Here is an 18,125-nt window from a genome sequence, read left to right as displayed (position 1 = left end):
CTATGTCGGTGAATGAATCTCTCTTGAAAGTCAACTCTCGGAAATTCGAACTTCAGGGGACCGAAAATTGTTTCTAGTTAAGCTGAATTCAAATAAATGAAGGCCTTGTTAATACACAATGACGACGGGACCAAAGCGTCAGTTGGAATAAAGCATCAGCTCGAATTAAGCGAGTTAAAATTAACTAGATTTTACTACTCGGAAAGGGATGAAGCAAACATGTGTGTCTGAGTGCAGAGAGTGGAGGGTAGCAAGGTGTTTATAGGGAAGGCAGCGACTGCATTGGAAAGCGATGGGCCTTAAAACGAAGTAGGACCAGCCTCGGCGGCGAAATCCACGAGCTATACAAGGGCGCATGGTGCCATGCTCTGTGCCTGCGCTGTCGGGCGGATTCGGCTGTGGAGTTAGGCCGTCGCGCCCCGGTGTTGGCGTTGAATGTGCTAACGTTTCGCACCGAGCCAAAGCCATGGCTGTTCGATCATACCAGCTAGTGTCCTCAAAACGTCAAAACCCTATAGTGTTCTGATGGGGTCAAAATGCGGAGGTTCACACGTTGTCAAGTCACCTGCGACCTTCACACAAACTGCTCAACGCTGATCACGGCTGCCTAGATGGCGACAGCCCCAGCAGTGCCACCTCATTTGAGTGGCTTTGCTCTGCTCAGAACACGAGTATAGTGAAGAACCTCTTCTTTCTCAACATAAACCAGAAACCATGTGCTTCGGCAAGCTGAATTTTTCCCTTTTCACTGCAGGAACGGTCCTACCATTGGTAGTCAATGCCGCCATTAGTACACGCCATTCTATCATCCACCTGGTATAAAGAGCAGTTAAACGGCACGCTGGCCTCCTAAAACAATACACCAGCCAGCGAGTCCGTTCTGTTGCACTCAGTTTAATTACATACACTGTAACATAGCTCGCCCTCATCCCACAACAACTTATACCAAACTCCCCTGTGCGTCCCTGTCCGACCTATAATGGCAAACTATTGCAATGCCCACCTCGTACTCCTCATTTCCCTCTTTCACCTCCACTTTCACCGTCAGACTGCATGAGCCGGCCTTCCCCCAGTCAACTGCTTCATCGCATTCCCAACGCTCACCACCATCTACCTAAGCTACGGTTTTCCCTTCTCTCCCGTCGTATGACGCCTGAGCTAAACGAAGGCACGCGTCTTGGCACGCAACGCATCCCACTTCTCCCTTCCACGAGTATACGGTGGCCTACGCCAAAGGGACAGAATCCTCGGATGCACACGGATTCATCGCTGGTATGCATGCCACCTATGCTCTCCACACCCCTCCGTCCTGGGTCCACACTCTCCAACCCCTACAATCACCATCTACACCGCTACGAACCCATAAATCGCCTTGCTTCCTACACCGCCACCTCATTCACGCAGTCTTTGTCCCATCCGCCACTCATCGGCATGCACAACTGTGGTTATTTATCAAACAAAACAAAAAAGGAAGGAAGAGAGTTTTGCCGGCCGCGGCATCTACTATCGGGCACTTCAGTGCCTGAGCTGCTAACAGCGGATATAAAGGGGTAGCGAATAAGGAGGGAGATGAATTAAAAGAAATTGGAGGCGACACTTAAGCTCGGCCTTGACGGTATGACGCGATAGCGTGATGGGTTAATTCCCATACATGTAGAAGGTCACTCTGTATTTTGCATTCATAGATCCCGGGAGTCATCATGCCCCTCGTGACGCAGTGGTGCAGTGGTTAATCAATACGCCACTGCCCTGCAATGACAGGTGCTCTGAGCAGCGGACCTTATGCGGCCGAGGTCGCTCTTCCCGAGAGACCAGTCATTCATTTAACTGCCACCTGCAACGGTGGGCAGTTTGCTCACTAACCGGCGGACAGGTTGTGACGACGCCACAAGGTAACGTTACCTAGGTGGCCCACCTACCTCCTAGGTTGCTCGTGAGGACCACCTGCCAAAGCCACACTCGTGATTTTTCGGGCCCAACGTTGACGCCGACAACGCAGGGCCTTTAACGGGGCCTTTAACGCCATCACGTTAAAAAATTCAAAAATTCAGGGGGCCCTTTGACTGTCTAAAGTGGGTAGAGGCGGAAGCGTTTTCCGCACCACCATCGCTGTTTCTGTGGCACTGGTGGCGTCACATATATTTGAGTACTAATTACTAAGTGATGACAAATCACTAATTAATGGTTAATCACTCATAAATGCCTGCATACTAATTAACTGCTAATTAATAACGCTTAAGCTTCGCCTTTAGGAGTGGAACGCGACAGCGCGTTGTAGCGCTGCCAGGGAGTCCACGGAACACCACCACCCGTTCGGCGCGATGCCTTGCCCTTTGAACGCAACGCTTTTTGAGGAAAGGAAATGGCGCAGTAATTCTCTGTCATCTCGGTGGACACCTGAACCACACCGTAGAGAAAGGGAGGAAGTGGGAGTGAAAGAAGAAAGATAAAGAGGAGCTGTAATGAAGAAAATGAAAATTGTATTTGAGGAAAGGAAATTACGCAGTAACTGTCTCACAAAATGCAGGGGGCACTTTTTTGACCTCAAGTGTGGTTACTGTTGTGTGGTTAAGATGTTAAGCTTCGCCCCTAAGAGTGGAAAGCGACAGCGTCTTGCAACGCTGCCAAGGAGTCCATAGAACGCCATCGCCCATTCGGTTCTACGCCTCGCTCGTCGGTAAATTGGTTTTTGAGGAAAGGAAATGTATCTGTCTCTCATTTGTCGGTGGACACCTAAACCTCGCCGGAAGGGAATGGAGGAGGATGAGAGTGAGTGAAGACACCGTATTCACTAGACGCGTCTTTGTTCATTCCAAACCATCGAGCTGGCATGGCGGAGTGGATAGCATGCTCGTCTTTCACGCCGAAGACCGTGGTTCGATTCCTGAGCTCGACCAATTTCTTAATCGGTTTTATTTATTTATATGGCGTGACTAGTAAAGCTAATTAGGCTAATTGGGTAATTAAGCAATTAACTAAGCTCAGTCCCACTTGGAGCATCACTATACGATCCCTTCAATTGGTTGCATGGTTACTAGCCAAAGTACAATTGGCCCCGTTTGAAATTCGCGCACTGTGACGTCACGACCGTTTCCACCAATTGAAAAGCGTGACATTTTCTGTCGACAACTGCTGCTTACAACGATGAGACATTAAAGGCTTCCGCCTTAATCAAATTCTTATAAGGAAGGCCGTCAGACAGGTGGACACGATATCCCCCGGTGCTATTCTCCTCCTATTTAAGAAGTTATTCAGGGGCCTGGGTTGGGAACAGCTGGGGATAAGAGTTCATAAAAAACATCTGAGTAATCTGCGATTCGCTGGTGATATTTCCTTGCTAATTCACTCAGGGAATAAATTACACAGCATGGTCATTGACTTGGACAGGCAGAGCAGAACGGATGGTCTAAAAATTAATATGCACAAAACCGTAATAACGTTCAACAGCCTCGGAAAGGAGCAGCAGTTTAAAATTGGTAGCGAGGCGCTGGAAGTGGTAAGGTAATACATGGTAAGAGCAGGTAGCGACCGCAGATCCGGATCACGAGAGAGAAATAGCTAGAAGAATAAGAATGCAGTGGAATACCGTTGGAAGGTTTTCTAAGATATGAATGGCAGTTTATCAATATCCTTCGAGAGAAAGGTATATAAGAACTTTACCTTGAAGGTATACTCACCTACGGGGCAGAAACGTGGAGGCTAACAAAGAGGGTTCAACTTAAATTGACGACAACGGAGCGAGCTACGGAAAGGAAAATGATAGGTGTAACGTTACGAGACAGGAAGAGGACGGAGTGGGTGAGGGATCAAACACGGGTTAATGACATCCTGGTCGAAATAAAGAGGAAGAAATGGGCTTGGGCAGGGCATGTAATGCGAAGGCAAGATAACCGCTGGCCCTTAAGGGTAACGGAGTGGATTCCAAGTGAAGGTGGTGGTGGTGGTGAAAACTTTTAATTACTGAAATAGAGTTTGGGAGCCACAGAGTGGCCCCGCTACATGGTCGGCGTCCCTAGTCCGGGACACCGCATGACAATGCCCCGTCTCTCGCCCGTTTCACCACAGCCCTTTGGGACTCAAGCGAGGAGCAGTTGAGGAGGGCAGTCTCCCATGCCTCTCTGGAAGGGGTAGGGGAAGGGAACAGGTGGGGATCTTGAGTACATGCCCACACCATGTGGAAGATATCACAGGTCTCCCCACAGTGGGGGCATCGCCCATCCGTGTTAGGATCGTAATGCTTTAAGATTGCAGGACAGAGTAGAGTACCTGTCTGCAGGCGCCTTAAAGTTCGCTCCTCCGTCTTACTCAGCCCCTTTGCAGGGGCCGGGAAAAGGCGGTGGATGTCGCTATAATGCGTTATAATTTCCCTGAATCGCAGCAGCGGCTGGTTAGTCTCCGAGCCAGAAGAGCTGGGATGAGGAGCCCGGTGAGTAAGCGCTCGGGCAGCCGCGTCAGCGGCCTCATTACCTCGTAAGCCCTGGTGGCCAGGAGCCCAAATGATTCTTTTGGGTGTTGGATCAGTGGCAGTCCGTCTTAGAATACAAGCAGCTAAGGGGAAGATCTCCCCTGCCAAGTAATGATCACATGCTTTTCGGGAGTCCGTAATGATGATTCTCGAATTGGCGTGGGCGGCAGCAAGCGCTATCGCTACTTCCTCGGCTCGCATTGAATTCGGGGCTCGAAAAGAGAGTCCATCAACGTGCATTTCCTGGTGAACGACAGCGGCCGTGTAAAATCCCGTGGGCGATGGCCCTGCTACGTCTACATAATATACACCGGGTCGGGAGCCGTGTTGTCTCTCAAGAGCCCGAGCCCGCGCTTGTCGCCTGTTTATGTGCATGTCGGTGTCCATGTTACGGGGGAGCGGGGAGACCCAGAGCATATGGCGCCACAGTACTGGGATACGCTCCGCCTCCTCTGGAGTGCAGTCGTGTTGGATGTGTAAGCGGTTTAGCAGGCGGCGCCCAGGGGCCGTCTGCATGAGCCGCGTGTATTGGTTCACGAGGTGGGCCTCCCGCAGCTCCTGGTAGGAGTTTAGCACCCCCAATGCCTTGAGTTTGGCATTAGAAGTAGCCACCGGGAGATCCAGGGCTCGCTTAGTTGCCTTGCGGATGATGGCGTCTATACGCGCCTCGTCTTGCTTAGTAGTGCGGAGATATGGCACGGCGTAGAGGATCCGGCTAGTCACGAAGGCATAGACGAGCCGAAGCGCGTCCCTGCCCCGCAGACCGCCCCGCTTGTTGGAAACGCGGCGGATCATGCGCCCTACCTGTTCGCCTACTCTCTTGAGTTTCAGAATGGTCGAGTCCGGTCTGAGTCTGTGGTGAATGAAAAGGCCCAGAATACGGAGCGCCTCCACCTCTCTAATAGGACCTCCTGACAGAGAGATGTGAATTGCTGTCCTATCCTTTGGGTTCGCTCTGACATGCAAAAGCTCTGATTTCGCTGGAGCACATTGGAGCCCACAGTCAATAGCATACGCATCGACTATGGAAGCGGCCTGCTGAAGGCGGGCCTCCATGTCCCAAAGGCTCCCCTCAGTGGTCCAAATTGTAATGTCATCTGCATATAACGCGTGTTGAATGCCTTCCACCCGGGCCAGTTGGCTTGGGAGGCGCATCATAGCTATGTTGAACAGGAGCGGTGATAACACCGCTCCCTGAGGGGTACCCCGTGTTCCCATCACGTAAGGGCCGTATTCCTCGCCCTCAATCCGAAGAAAGGCCTGGCGATTAGTCAAGAAATCTCTTACATACGCGTAGGCCCTAGCCCCACAATCGGTAGAACTCAAGTTGGCCAGGATGCTTCCGTGTTTAACATTGTCGAAAGCCCCTTTCAGATCAAGGGCGAGGATGGCTTTGTCATTGTGTTGCATAGTTGTGGGTCGTATTACATCCCTGTGCAGCTGGAGAAGGACATCCTGTGCAGACATGTGGGGGCGAAACCCGAACATGGTGACTGCAAAGAAGGCCTTACTCTCCAGGTATGGAGAGAGGCGATCCCGTACCATCGTCTCCATAAGCTTGCCCGCACATGAGGTCAGTGATATGGGCCTCAGGTTGTCCGTATTCACGGCCTTACCTGTTTTAGGGATAAACGTCACAAGTGACGTTTTCCACTAGGGAGGGAGTGGACGCCCATCCCAGATCTGGTTGATGTATTCTAATAAATGGAGGTAGGCAGAGTCCGATCGGTTCGCCAACAGGTTTACTGTTATGTGATCCCGTCCCGGAGCCGTACCCCTGCGCATTTTTGCTAAGGCCGCCTTAAGGTCGCGCAACTCAAAAGGGGCATCAAGTGTTTCATTAGGCCTGCCAGAGTACATGTACTCAGGCCCAGGCGGGTCCTCCGTGCGACAAAGATATCTGTCGCAGAGAGTGTCCGCAAGTTGCGCCGTCGTACCTTGATACCCTTGCAGAGCCCGCCGGAGCTGCTTTTGCGTCTCCCCTCTCGTTTGGGAGGGGTCGATTAGACTGCGAAAGAGACGCCACGTCCCCTTCGAGCTCATCTGATGAGCTGCGGCGTCGCAGCGTGCTATCCAATTTGAATCTGAGAGTTCGGCAGCATACGCTGCAGCTTGCTCTGTGAGTTTGGCTATGCAGTCGCGTAATTTGCGATTAGTTTTCTGCTTTTTCCACCGTTTAGTTAAGCTCCGGCGCGCCTCCCACAAATGCAGGAGGTGGGTGTCCACTGCGGGGATCTCTTCGGTGGTTTGTAGTGTTGTGACGTGTTGTTTCTGAATGTTGTATATGTGGTTAGCCCACTCCGCGTAGCCGCCGGAAAATACTACGGGAGAGATAGTGTGATTTCGGAATTTGTGCCAATCGGTCAGCTTGGCCTGACCCCATTTTTTGCGCGCTGCCTTCGCCATGAGTGTAATCCGGAGAAGGAGGTGATCGCTGCCTAGAGAATCTCCCAAGTTCTCCCAAGCAGCCGCTCTAGCATTTTTAACGAGAGAAAGGTCTGGACACGTGTCGCGGGTTACCGAATTTTTCACTCGGGTGGTGGTGGTGGTGAAAACTTTTAATTGTTGAAATAGAGTTTGGGAGCCACAGAGTGGCCCCGCTACATGGTCGGCGTCCCTAGTCCGGGACACCGCATGACAATGCCCCGTCTCTCGCCCGTTTCACCAGAGCCCTTTGGGACTCAAGCGAGGAGCAGTTGAGGAGGGCAGTCTCCCATGCCTCTCTGGAAGGGGTATGGGAAGGGGGGAGGTGGGGATTTTGAGTATATGCCCACACCATGTGGAAGATATAACAGGTCTCCCCACAGTGCGGGCATCGCCCATCCGTGTTAGGATCGTAATGCTTTAAGATTGCAGGACAGAGTAGAGTACCTGTCTGCAGGCGCCTTAAAGTTCGCTCCTGCGTCTTACTCAGCCCCTTTGCAGGGGCCGGGAAAAGACGGCGGATGTCGCTATAATGCGTTATAATTTCCCTGAATCGCAGCAGCGGCTGGTTAGTCTCCGAGCCAGAAGAGCTGGGATGAGGAGCCCGGTGAGTAAGCGCTCGGGCAGCCGCGTCAGCGGCCTCATTACCTCGTAAGCCCTGGTGGCCAGGAGCCCAAATGATTATTTTGGGTGTTGGATCAGTGGCAGTCCGTCTTAGAATACAAGCAGCTAAGGGGAAGATCTCCCCTGCTACCACGCGGTCACGAACGCAGAGTGGCACGCGAGAAGAGGGACCTCGACGCGGTGCTTCGCGTCATCTGCCCCTTTGCACGAGTTTGCTACAGGCTTGGCCGTAATGGCGCTCGCCTGTCTCGTAACGTTCCCGCGTGGCTACGCGTCTCGCCGGCGCGAGCCCAACGGGAGAGAGGGAAAGCCCCCGCCGAGCGCGTGCCTCTCTCTCCATCGCCACGGCGTGCGCCGAAGGAATGAGTCATCCACGCCGAAGATTCTCGAACATGCGAGTCGGTTCTTCTGCTGACCGGAGGAAAAGGGCGTAGCCTTGCGTGCACTAAGTCACGTCCCCCTCCTCTGCACTCGGACGTCGGCGACGCCGCCACGACGGCGCCACGCTAGAACACGCTGGAACCTTCGCGAAACGACTCCTGACTCTGACAAATGAGGACGCGCGGCCAGTGAGAGAGAGAAGGGAGACAGCACTGCAAATGCCGCGTGTATGTGCGCGCCTACTCTGGCGCGTTGAACAAACAGACGTGAGAGCGAGCCCATAAAAGAAGGACGCTGACAGCTATCAGTCAGTCCGGACCGCCGTTTAAGCTTCATCGAAGCGCGCCCGTTCGACTCCCGGGAAAACACCACTCGGCCAGCATCGGACCAACGAGGCAACGGTCGACAGTCTGCGGGACGGCATCGTCGTGGAACTCTGGTCGTCGGACTGCCGCAGTGCCCGGTGAACAAATTGTGTTTTGTTTGTTTAACTCTCTCTTGTGTTAGTGCACTTTAGGTGCAATATTGCCTTTGTATTGTATTCTCTCTCGAGTTTAACTTTGCACGCGTTTCATTGTTTTGATAATCACTTTGTATATGTTTGTACTAGTGATTGTGAAAACCCTCTGTATCGTCTCAATTGCTGTATAAACATTGTTTTGTTTGTGAACCTTTGGCTCCGACCCATTCTCTGGCTTGCGACCAGCGAAAGCTGGGCACCGAACGCCCAAAAACCTCTTGTCACTTGGTAGCTGGTCTCCGCTGAGTTTGCCACGCTGAGTCGAGGGCATCTCCTTCGAGTCCGAGACCGCTACCCCCACACGCTCTAAGGGTGTCTGGGAGCTTCCCACGTAAAAGTGCGCGAAGTCTGGGTGACAGCAGCTCAACGTTTCGAAATGCAAGTTCATGCGCATATCATGTAAACGGTCGATTCTTCCTTTTTCGTACTCCCTGAACTCCATAGCGCTGTCTCAAACTAATTCATACCGGTACCTCGGCATCGAAATAACAACCAACCTAACCTGGGCTAATCACATCACGAAACTATGTGCTAGTGCTTCCAGATCACTCGGATTCATCAGATCACTTTCCATCGGCACCGCAGCCACCAGACAACTAGCATATGAAACGTACATTAGGACTAAACTAGAATACGCCTCAACAATATGGAATCCTCCCCAGACCTACTTGATAGATTCACTCGAAGCCATCCAGAATCGGGCAGCACGCTTCATCACCTCACAGTATAAATCTCAGCTCAGCATCACAGCGTTGAAATCATCTCTCGGCATCAAATCATTGGCCTTTCGCAGGAAAATTTCAATTCTTTGTCTTTTTCACAAACTGTACTTTAACTTTCCAGCACTTCGAGAAAACCTTCTACGAGCTCCGGGACGATCATCTCGTCGTTTATTTAACTCCTTAAGCATACAGCGTTTGCACGGCTCCACCAATTCTTTCAATAAATCCTTCCTTCCCAGTGCGATAGAAAGCTGGAATAACCTCACCGAACACATTGTCATTGAGGCTAATCCTTCCAGATTCAGACAGCTCCTAATCGACCATCTCAACGACAAATAATTTTCACTGCACCCTACGTCAGCTTCCAAGCCCTGCAAACTGACCAGCTTGTTCTACTTCCAAAGTTTTAATCTGTTTTTGTTTATATTTTCTGCCATGCTCTGTCATGACTCGATTATTTGAATTTGTTACTCTTGTCTTTTTTCGTCTTGTTCTACTTTTTTCTATTCAATATTTTATATTTTCTATATTTTTCTGTATTTATACATTCCTTCTATATTTATATCCATGTATGACTACTGAACAACCCTGTAACACCTCCCCCCCCCCCCCCTATGTAATGTCCCTAGCGGGACCTTTAAGGGTTAATAAATGATGATGATGATGAAGAAGAAGGAAGCTGACTGAAAGTTATTTATCTTGAGAGGAAGGCACAACGCCGCAGTACGGGTAAATGGGGAAAGATCGTTAGTCACATTCGACGCCCGAGTCAGTGTACTGTCAATTTTCAATCAGGTTTTATTTTCACATCAAGGATGTGAGGAGCGGGGACAAAAAGCCTATAGAGGCTTTACGGAAGTCCCAGCCCCTTACAGCAGCTACATTGTGCACAAAAACCCGCAATCACATAACGGTACATTATATGTTATGCCTGTGACATATTTAAAACAAAAGCACATTGCATCGAAAATAAACATGTTCAGAGCATCAAAAAACACATAACCATCAAACATATCACGTCAAGAGGGAAGGCATAACAGCAGGCTGAGTTAGTACAGTACAGAAAGAAACTCTATGTTGTTACTCTTCACGGCAACAGCCATAGCAGGGCACGATAAGCACGGTTCTCGCTCCTCCCAACTAGTTAAAAAGGCAACGTACTCTGTGTAGCAGGGCCGGCCACGCCTGTTGTAATTTGCGCACCCACTGTTGGTGGCTGTTACAGCTGGCGTTAGGCAGACCGAGCACTCTAATCTGTCCGTTCTAGGATTGCATGGTGTGTGGCTTATTCTGCGCATGTCAGGATTGGTCCGATGCCTACCATCTATGCTGATAAGTTCCACGCGGCCACGATCAACACGGCAAGTTCGCAGTTTTGGAGCTAAAGCTCATGATGCTCTCCTACAGGTCATAATGATCTCTGGGCTTCGGAGACTGTTCCTGACGAACTCAAGATCTGTTTCGTTTGCCCAATACCAAAACCCGGTAAAGACCCGAAGCATCCCAGCAATCTCAGACCAATCTCATTGATCTCATCTCTTTGTAAACTTATCGAGCGCATGATTCAGGCCAGCATTTCATATTATCTCGAAACAGTCCGGCCCGGTTATCAACCAGCTCCGACGGAATTTCGCCTTAATCTAGGCACTCACGGTTGTCTCTGGCTAATGGGGAGAGTCTTCAGTCGAACAGCACGCACGGCCCTACCCCACTAATTACTGGTCGTCGATATGCACAAATCGTTCGATAACATTCGCCACGATGTTGTCGTTGAAGAACTCGCTAATCGCTATCCTAGCCAACATCCCAGAAGTGGATTAGGAATAGACGATATGCGAAATGCGCAGCGCCATCTCTCGGCGCTCCGAGAACTAAGTCCTCCATGTTGGCACGGTACAGAAAACGAAACCGCTGCCCAGCGTTGGGTTAAAACGGCTGCGCTTCGTTTGAAAAGTAAAATGCCGATGAAGTGTTGCGCTACCCTCTCCACTGTGAAAAGACACTACGATGCGTGCCAGAACTAGGTGCGTTCAAGCTTTTCACTTTTCTATTTTTTTACTCCGTCCCAACGTTTTAGTAACACAAAACGCCATGCGAGGTATCATGTGTCAGCACGCGGATCAGTGCGCAGCTTTCGCTTTCTGCGCTGATTTTTGACAAATCTCTCGAGGTGATTTGCGTTTAAATTAAGATAAGGACCACAGCCTTTGTTGTCTCTGATCAAAATTAGAAGCCGATTTCGTGCATTTATCAACTCTCCGGTCGGGCGTGAATATATATAGACGCATACCTGAACAACGTAATAGAGAAGGTAATTTTTTTGAGCGGACCAATCGCTTGTGCCGTGGCGAAATAAGTTCACTCGAAGAACCATATGCCGATTACTGCTTAGTTTGCTACGTGTTAAGTTAAGTTTTTCCCGTGTTCAATTAGTTTTAGAAGGGCGAGCAAACTCTCTGGACCATATACGCATATGTTATGCGCGTTAAGGAGTCTTTGTGAAGCAATACACCCTGCGTATAAAAACTGAGGTGCGAATGGTTTATTTCTTGAGGATTCTTATACCTTCGATATCTGCGGCGACGAAAATCTAAAAAAAAAAAGAAGCGAATGATATAGCTACTTTATTATGAAGGAGGGACGCATGTCTAAGCTAGAAAGTACGTGCAACAGTGTTCTGAAAACGCTTCAGGCCATCAGATTTTATTATCGTTGTGGCAAGCTCCAACAGCTTGCTTCGCAACAAAGCCATTTGTCCAAGTTTGGGAGTAAGCTAATTAAGTTTCGGAAGCAACCGAACATGCTAATTTCGCCCCTGCACACACAGCTTGACCAGCGTATAGAGTCCGTGCATGCACCTACAGCTGTAACATCTTTCTCTAATCAAGCCGCCGCGGTGGCTCAGTGCTTATCTGAAAAAAAAAAAAAAGCTGCGTCTTTGCTTACAATATTTTGAATTATATGTGCATGCCTACTTTCCTCTTGTTAATGTCGACTGACTGCGTCTTAAGCAGGACGCGGTTTCAACGAATTGTGGCGAAAATCAACCGACGCCGGGCTCTGAAACGGTGACGTTGAAAACCGCGGATGCGCATTGCACATTACAGTAAAGGAATCGAATTACGCAGCTGGTCGAGGTTATTGTGATTATACTGCAATGCACGAAGCTCCTGGCGTCGGCGCAAACGAAAGTTCGCACTGTCACAGAAGTTTGTCAACACACGTGCGCACTCACCGCAAAATAACCGCTCGCTACCCTACCAGATGAATTCGCGTCCACCTGGGAATAAAATAGGCATGATAATGCGTGATGCTTGAACTGGTGCTTTAATGCGAGCATTAAAACGACAACAGCACACGGTCACGGTTCGACTTTCCAACCCACTTTCGAGTGCGGATTATTGCGATCATCAGCGCCAGACTTCAAGCGAAGCTGAGGATGCGGTAGGAGTAAGCTGGCGCTTATTGAAAGCACCTACATTTGGTCGAAGATCAGCTGTGAAAACAACGCAGCAGCTGAAGCTTGCCTGTTGAAATTCCACTCGCAAGAAGAAAGTACGCATAGCAAACAATGCACCAGCTCGACGAGCTCGACCGCGCCAAGATGGAAACCGGAAGTTGTGGGCGCGGTGTTGCCAGACCGCCAAGCAATTTCGCATATCGTCTATTACCTTGTAGCCCGACCAGTTCTTACATGGCTTGGCGCCCGGATGGGCCTCAGGCACCTGTTACTCGGATAGAAGAGGTCCCCAAAGTTCCATCTTGGGGCCCATGCTGTTTATTCTGGCCATGTGCAGACTCCAGAGTAGCAGGGAATCTCCAACGTGACACGGCGGCTCGATTCGCGATGATGATGATGATCTCAACTTTAATTTCCGGCAGATAAGAAGGCCCCCTACTCCCCGTCCCCGGCACGCAGGCCTTGGTGATGGGGGCCGGGACCTCCGCGATTAGTAGCAGGCAAAGAGGTCTTGAGTCCTCGCGGCTTCTTCCGCCAGGCGGATGGCTTGTTGATGTGGAGCAGGGGCCTCGCTCCGCAGCAGGGCTTCCCAGGTTTCTCTACAATTTATATTTGCTACAGCCCCTGGGGAGCTAGCGCATTCCCAGATTATGTGGTCGAGGGTCCCTGCCCCAAAGTGCTTGCACTTATCTTTTTGTTGCTCATCTCTCTGAACATGATATGTCCAGACCGGGTTTACGAAGTTCCCAGCTTAGAGGCACCGCCATGCCATTCGCGATCTATCCTGATGACGTCATCATCTGGACCGAGGCGGCAGACTACACACACGCAGAAAGCACGCAGGTCGAATTACGGGCAGCTCTCCTCAGTCTGCAGACCACTCTTACCAAAACAGGCCTGCGAATTTGACCTCAGAAAAAAAGGAAATAAATGTTTTTCTGCGCTAAAAATCCTTTCATGTCATCGACTTTCACATTTTTTGTTTGTTTTTTGTCTGCTCTCTATGTGCTCTCTACATTCTTAGAGAAGCAATTTGCTGTTCAAACTAAACAACGTGTGTCAGTTTTTTTTCTTGTCAGTTTTCCAACTTATATATCGCGGGTATCAGCAAGTTTTTCAGATGTGTACTGTATCATCACTCATGCAAATTAGAAAACATTTTTTATTGCGTAAGCAATACTGCGCCAGGTTTCGAGCCGTCGCGTAGCTCCCGGCGGTGGCCACGGTTGACGTTTAGCCGCAGCGAGGTCAAACAGATGGAGCGCCGTTGCCATAGCAACCGTTTCAGCCGCGCTCCACCAGGGAGCAGGACCGTCGCTGCGCCGCCGCCGCTGACACGCGCCTAGTCGCGCGCTCTCGACCCATGTGTCGGAATGTGGAGAGAGGAGGAAGCGGGAGGAAAACAGAGAATACGCGCGTTCGCCTCGGGCAAAACAGTTGCTGCTTGCTGACGCAACTTGTCCGGTTTAACCAGAGCTAAACCTCAGATAATTTTTTCCTTTGATCTCTAAAATCAGTTATTCTGAGTTTTGTGAACTAGTTATTTCTGTATTTAACTGCGTTTTACATTTTATGTAGCTATGCCAGGTGTTTCTCTTTTTTTGAATTTGTACTCGAGAAAGGTACCAGTTAAGCTCAGCTGTGGCTTTTTTTCTTGCACTCCGTCACTTCAAGAGTAAAATAAAGGTTTTTTTACGGAAAAAGAAGTGTTTGCCCGGCACACATTCACAATGGATGTGCACGCAATGGACCATTTCGTTTTGAATGTTTGGATCCATAAATATACGCAGGCAAAAGGGTCACCTGGGCAGACCAATCCATGGCCGGTAGGTGCTTTGATTGCCGTTAAAAGAACGTTTGTTCGCATCCAGAATACAGTGCTCTACAGCCTACATATTGTGGCTTCCAAAGCATGAAAAAACACAATCAACACAATGCTCCTAGAAACCAGAAGATAAAAAAGAGTATTTTCCTTTTATTTGACCATACACATTGCATAGCCTGGAAGGTTGTGACCGCTCAACTTAAGCTATGAGCAGGGCCTTGCGGAGCAGGCGTAACACCTCACTGCAGTACTGGTCTGGGTAAAGGCCCATGTGTTGCACGTGCTTGGAGTCGTCGAAAGTGCAGAAGGTGACATCAGTGCCCTTCTGGCGCCACTTATTGGCCACCAGAAGATTGGTCGCGATGGAGGCCACCTGGTCGCGCTTGGAGTTGATCATCAACGCTGGGCAGGTCAGCAGGTTGTCGTGAAATGCACGCGATGATGCCTTCCAGTGGACCGTGGACACAGGGTACAGCAATAATCGCTGAAACCGAATCATCAGCTCTAGCACCTTGCGCGCAACTTGGTTCCGGGTCACAGCAGTGGGGAAGCCCTTGTGGATGCCTTCATAGTCCACCAAGCTGTCGTACACCTGCGTGCTCAAAAAAAAAACTTGTTTTAGCAATTAAAAAAGACAGTACACTGCAGGGAAAAAGTGACTAAAAGAGGGGCAAACGAAAACTGCTATTTTGTTTACAGACCAGTGGTGCAAATGTTCTGGATACTACTGTAATAATAATTGGTTATAAAGAAGAGGAAATGGTGCATAATGGAAGGGAGGAAGGCGGGAGTGAAACAGGAAAGAGGTGCCGTAGTGGAGGTCTCCGGAATTATTTCGACCACCTGGGGATCTTTAACGTGCACTGACATCGCACAGCACACGGGCGCGTTTCGCCTCCATCGAAACGCGGTCGCCGCGGTCGGGTTCGAACCCGGGTTCTCCGTCTCGGTAGACGAGCGCCTTAACCACTGAGCCAACGCGGCGGGTGAATACTACTAGGCGCCTTTTCTGGGCAGACCTTTACCTGGGTGAAGGGCACACCTGGCCTTCAAAATAAGTGCCTTCAGGGTAAAGGCCTTTAGGTCACAGGCCTCAAAGTCATCGGGACGCTATATAAACAACATAATTTACAGTTCTCGTTTACCGAACTCTCGTAGAGCTGATATATCAAATGACACGGTGCGCATGTGCAAGTGGTGCATCTTCTAACGGCATCCCGCGATCCCTCTTAGCGCGCGACAGTGCTGTCATGCGGGAAAGCCGGAGTTCGGCCGCAGCGCCCTTCGCGATGCAGCTTACCAAGCTGATCGAAGGCCACCGGTGGCTCGCCAGGGCCACCACGCAGACGAAGGTGTTGCGGTAACCAAATTGTGGCGTGGCGTGGTGGCGTGGCACGGTATGAAGCGGTGCGGTGCGGTCCGATGCGGTGTGGTCCCAAAGCGACCGATAGGCTGCGAGAGACGCCGTCAGCTCCGGTCCGGATTAATCTTCGACCACCTGGTGTTCCTTCCCATGCACAGACATTGCCCAGCATACGGCAGCCTTGTGCATTCCGCATCCACCGAAGTGCGGTCGTCGCAGCATGCAGGAATCATCCCACATTTATAGCTTAGGCACAGAGACAACGCAATAGACGTACTTACATAAGCCACCGCGGCGGAGTGACACCAACTAACCTTAATTTTAATGGCACAATATTCTGTTGACCGTGTGTTATCACTGGGTTTGGAGCGCCGATGACAAGCGGTCCCAGTTAAAAAAAACCATTGGAACCAATTGGATTTCCAGCTGGTTCAAATTGGACCAGGTCAGTTTCCAACTGGTCCCAATTGGAAAGGTATTCCAATTGGATGGCCCAAATGGACTATCCATAGAACCAGATGGGTTTCCAATTGGTGAGCCCAATTGGTCTTATCCATTGCATCCAATTGGTCCACCCAACTGCACCCAATTTAACCAATGAATGTTTGCATATTTGACGAACAGGGTGTAACTAATATGGTTCTTATAATATGAGCTATCAGCAGCTTAACCTATTAAACTATACTGATCATCTACACCAACACTGCAGCTGAAATTAAATAACTGCGCTCAGTGGGCAAGCACTCTAGTGCCTGAATGTGCAGTGTTGCTTGTGTGTCATGTATGTGTGTCTGTTGGCTTTGATTTCCATAAAAGCTTGTTAATTTCAATTCCGTAGAAAAAATGTTGATTGGAACTAGGCACAGCGTCCCCCTGCAGTCCTCATAAATCAGTTTTCTTTTTGCACATTATGTTAAGTAGTAGAAATATTTATCCAAGATCCTAGAGCATATTATTCATAAACATTTAGCTGCCTTTCTCAATGAACATAACATATTTTGTGAATATTTTCTTGGTGAAATAACTGCCTGGCCCAATGGGTCCAGTTGGGTCCAATTGGTCAGGTGTCCAAAAACACAACTGGAACCAATTGGGAAATCTATTTGGAACCAATGGGAATGTCCAATTAGTTCAAATTGGAATGCCCAATTGGTTCCAAAGGTTTTTTTTTTTTACTGGGGTGGCTGCTTCCAAATTACCGTTCACTGCGGGTTGCGAATCTAGGCCTAGCGTCAATGCACACTGCTTGCTTGGATGGACTGCATTTTCTACGAATTACACGTAGGCTTATACACTGCAAAGTTTTACATACCGAGTTACTGGCATGAGCTAGTTCTCAATTTCCGAGTTTGATAGTGTAGACCTTTGCATCGGGTGAGGGATATATCGAAACGCCTCCTCTCTGTTGCAAACTGGTTCCGCTGCCGCTGACCAGGCTGTGCAAAATAGACACGCGACACCAGTGCTGCTGGATGACACACACTCGAGGCGTGGCTGCATGCATGCATGCACTTCACCGTCGCGAGGTTCCGGCTACGTCCTTGCGCCGGCCCCATATGCCTTGCGCTGCCATAGGTCGGCACTGCACTCATGAGTGGAGTTATATCGCTTCACTCACATTCACGTCTGAGTGTGAGTGGCCGAGTGTGTGAGTGGACGTGAGCGTGAGTGCGAAAGAGTGGATATGAGTGACTGGACATGGGTGTGAGAGCGAGTGGGTAGATATGAGTGCGATGGAGGTCAGTGTGTGAGGGAGATGAGTGTGAGTATTGATGAGTGGTGAGTGGGCATGAGTCATGAGGGGATGCAAGTGGTTGTGGTTGGACATGAGCAACGAGTGGATACGAGTGGTGGGTGGACACGACAGCAAAGTTTGCCATTTGTGTTTCACGATAACCGTATCCGCTTAGCTATTTCCATGTTGTTGACAACGAGGGAAGCAAATATTCACCGCCCAGTGTGCTCGAAAAAGCACAAGACATCATGCTGGTGTATTGGACGCCCGAAGCAGAGGATTCCACTGAAATGGGAACAGTAATCTACCATTGCTGTTTGCCTTACTAAATCACCATTGGCAAGGGCGCAGGCTTTTCGCTGGTGTAATGAGCCGCTGCAGGTTGTGTCAGATCTTTATATTGAATTTCACATTGCCACGGCTAGAAAGGTCGATGTCTCTTGTCATGCCTCCTACACTGCTCGAGTTCATATACGCAAGGTTCCAATGCTTGCTGCTGAAACAATGACTGCCCGCTTCTCCGGAATAATTGGCGCAAGGTAGAATCTTGAGCTCTGCAATGCGCATGGTTTTTTTTCGGTGCCCAGGTGTGCGCACCGTCAAGGG

General features: G+C 49.8%; 1 protein-coding gene across 1 annotated transcript in view; it reads right to left on the bottom strand.

Annotated features, from left to right (window-relative positions):
• Nucleotides 1-14,534: 14,534 nt before the first annotated feature.
• Nucleotides 14,535-18,125, bottom strand: part of l(2)k09913 (transmembrane protein 53-like lethal (2) k09913) — an 84,330-nt gene continuing 80,739 nt past the window's right edge. Inside the window, exon 4 of the mRNA XM_089560046.1 lies at nt 14,535-15,013. Within this exon, the coding sequence (XP_089416172.1) occupies nt 14,621-15,013 (393 nt within the window). The 3' untranslated portion in view covers nt 14,535-14,620. The remainder of the gene's footprint in view (nt 15,014-18,125) is intronic.

The sequence above is a fragment of the Amblyomma mixtum genome, chromosome 1 (genome assembly GCF_055824585.1).
Source record: "Amblyomma mixtum isolate Tamu chromosome 1, ASM5582458v1, whole genome shotgun sequence".
NCBI classification, from domain to species: Eukaryota; Metazoa; Arthropoda; class Arachnida; order Ixodida; family Ixodidae; genus Amblyomma; species Amblyomma mixtum.
This window is presented reverse-complemented; position numbering and strand designations above follow the sequence as displayed.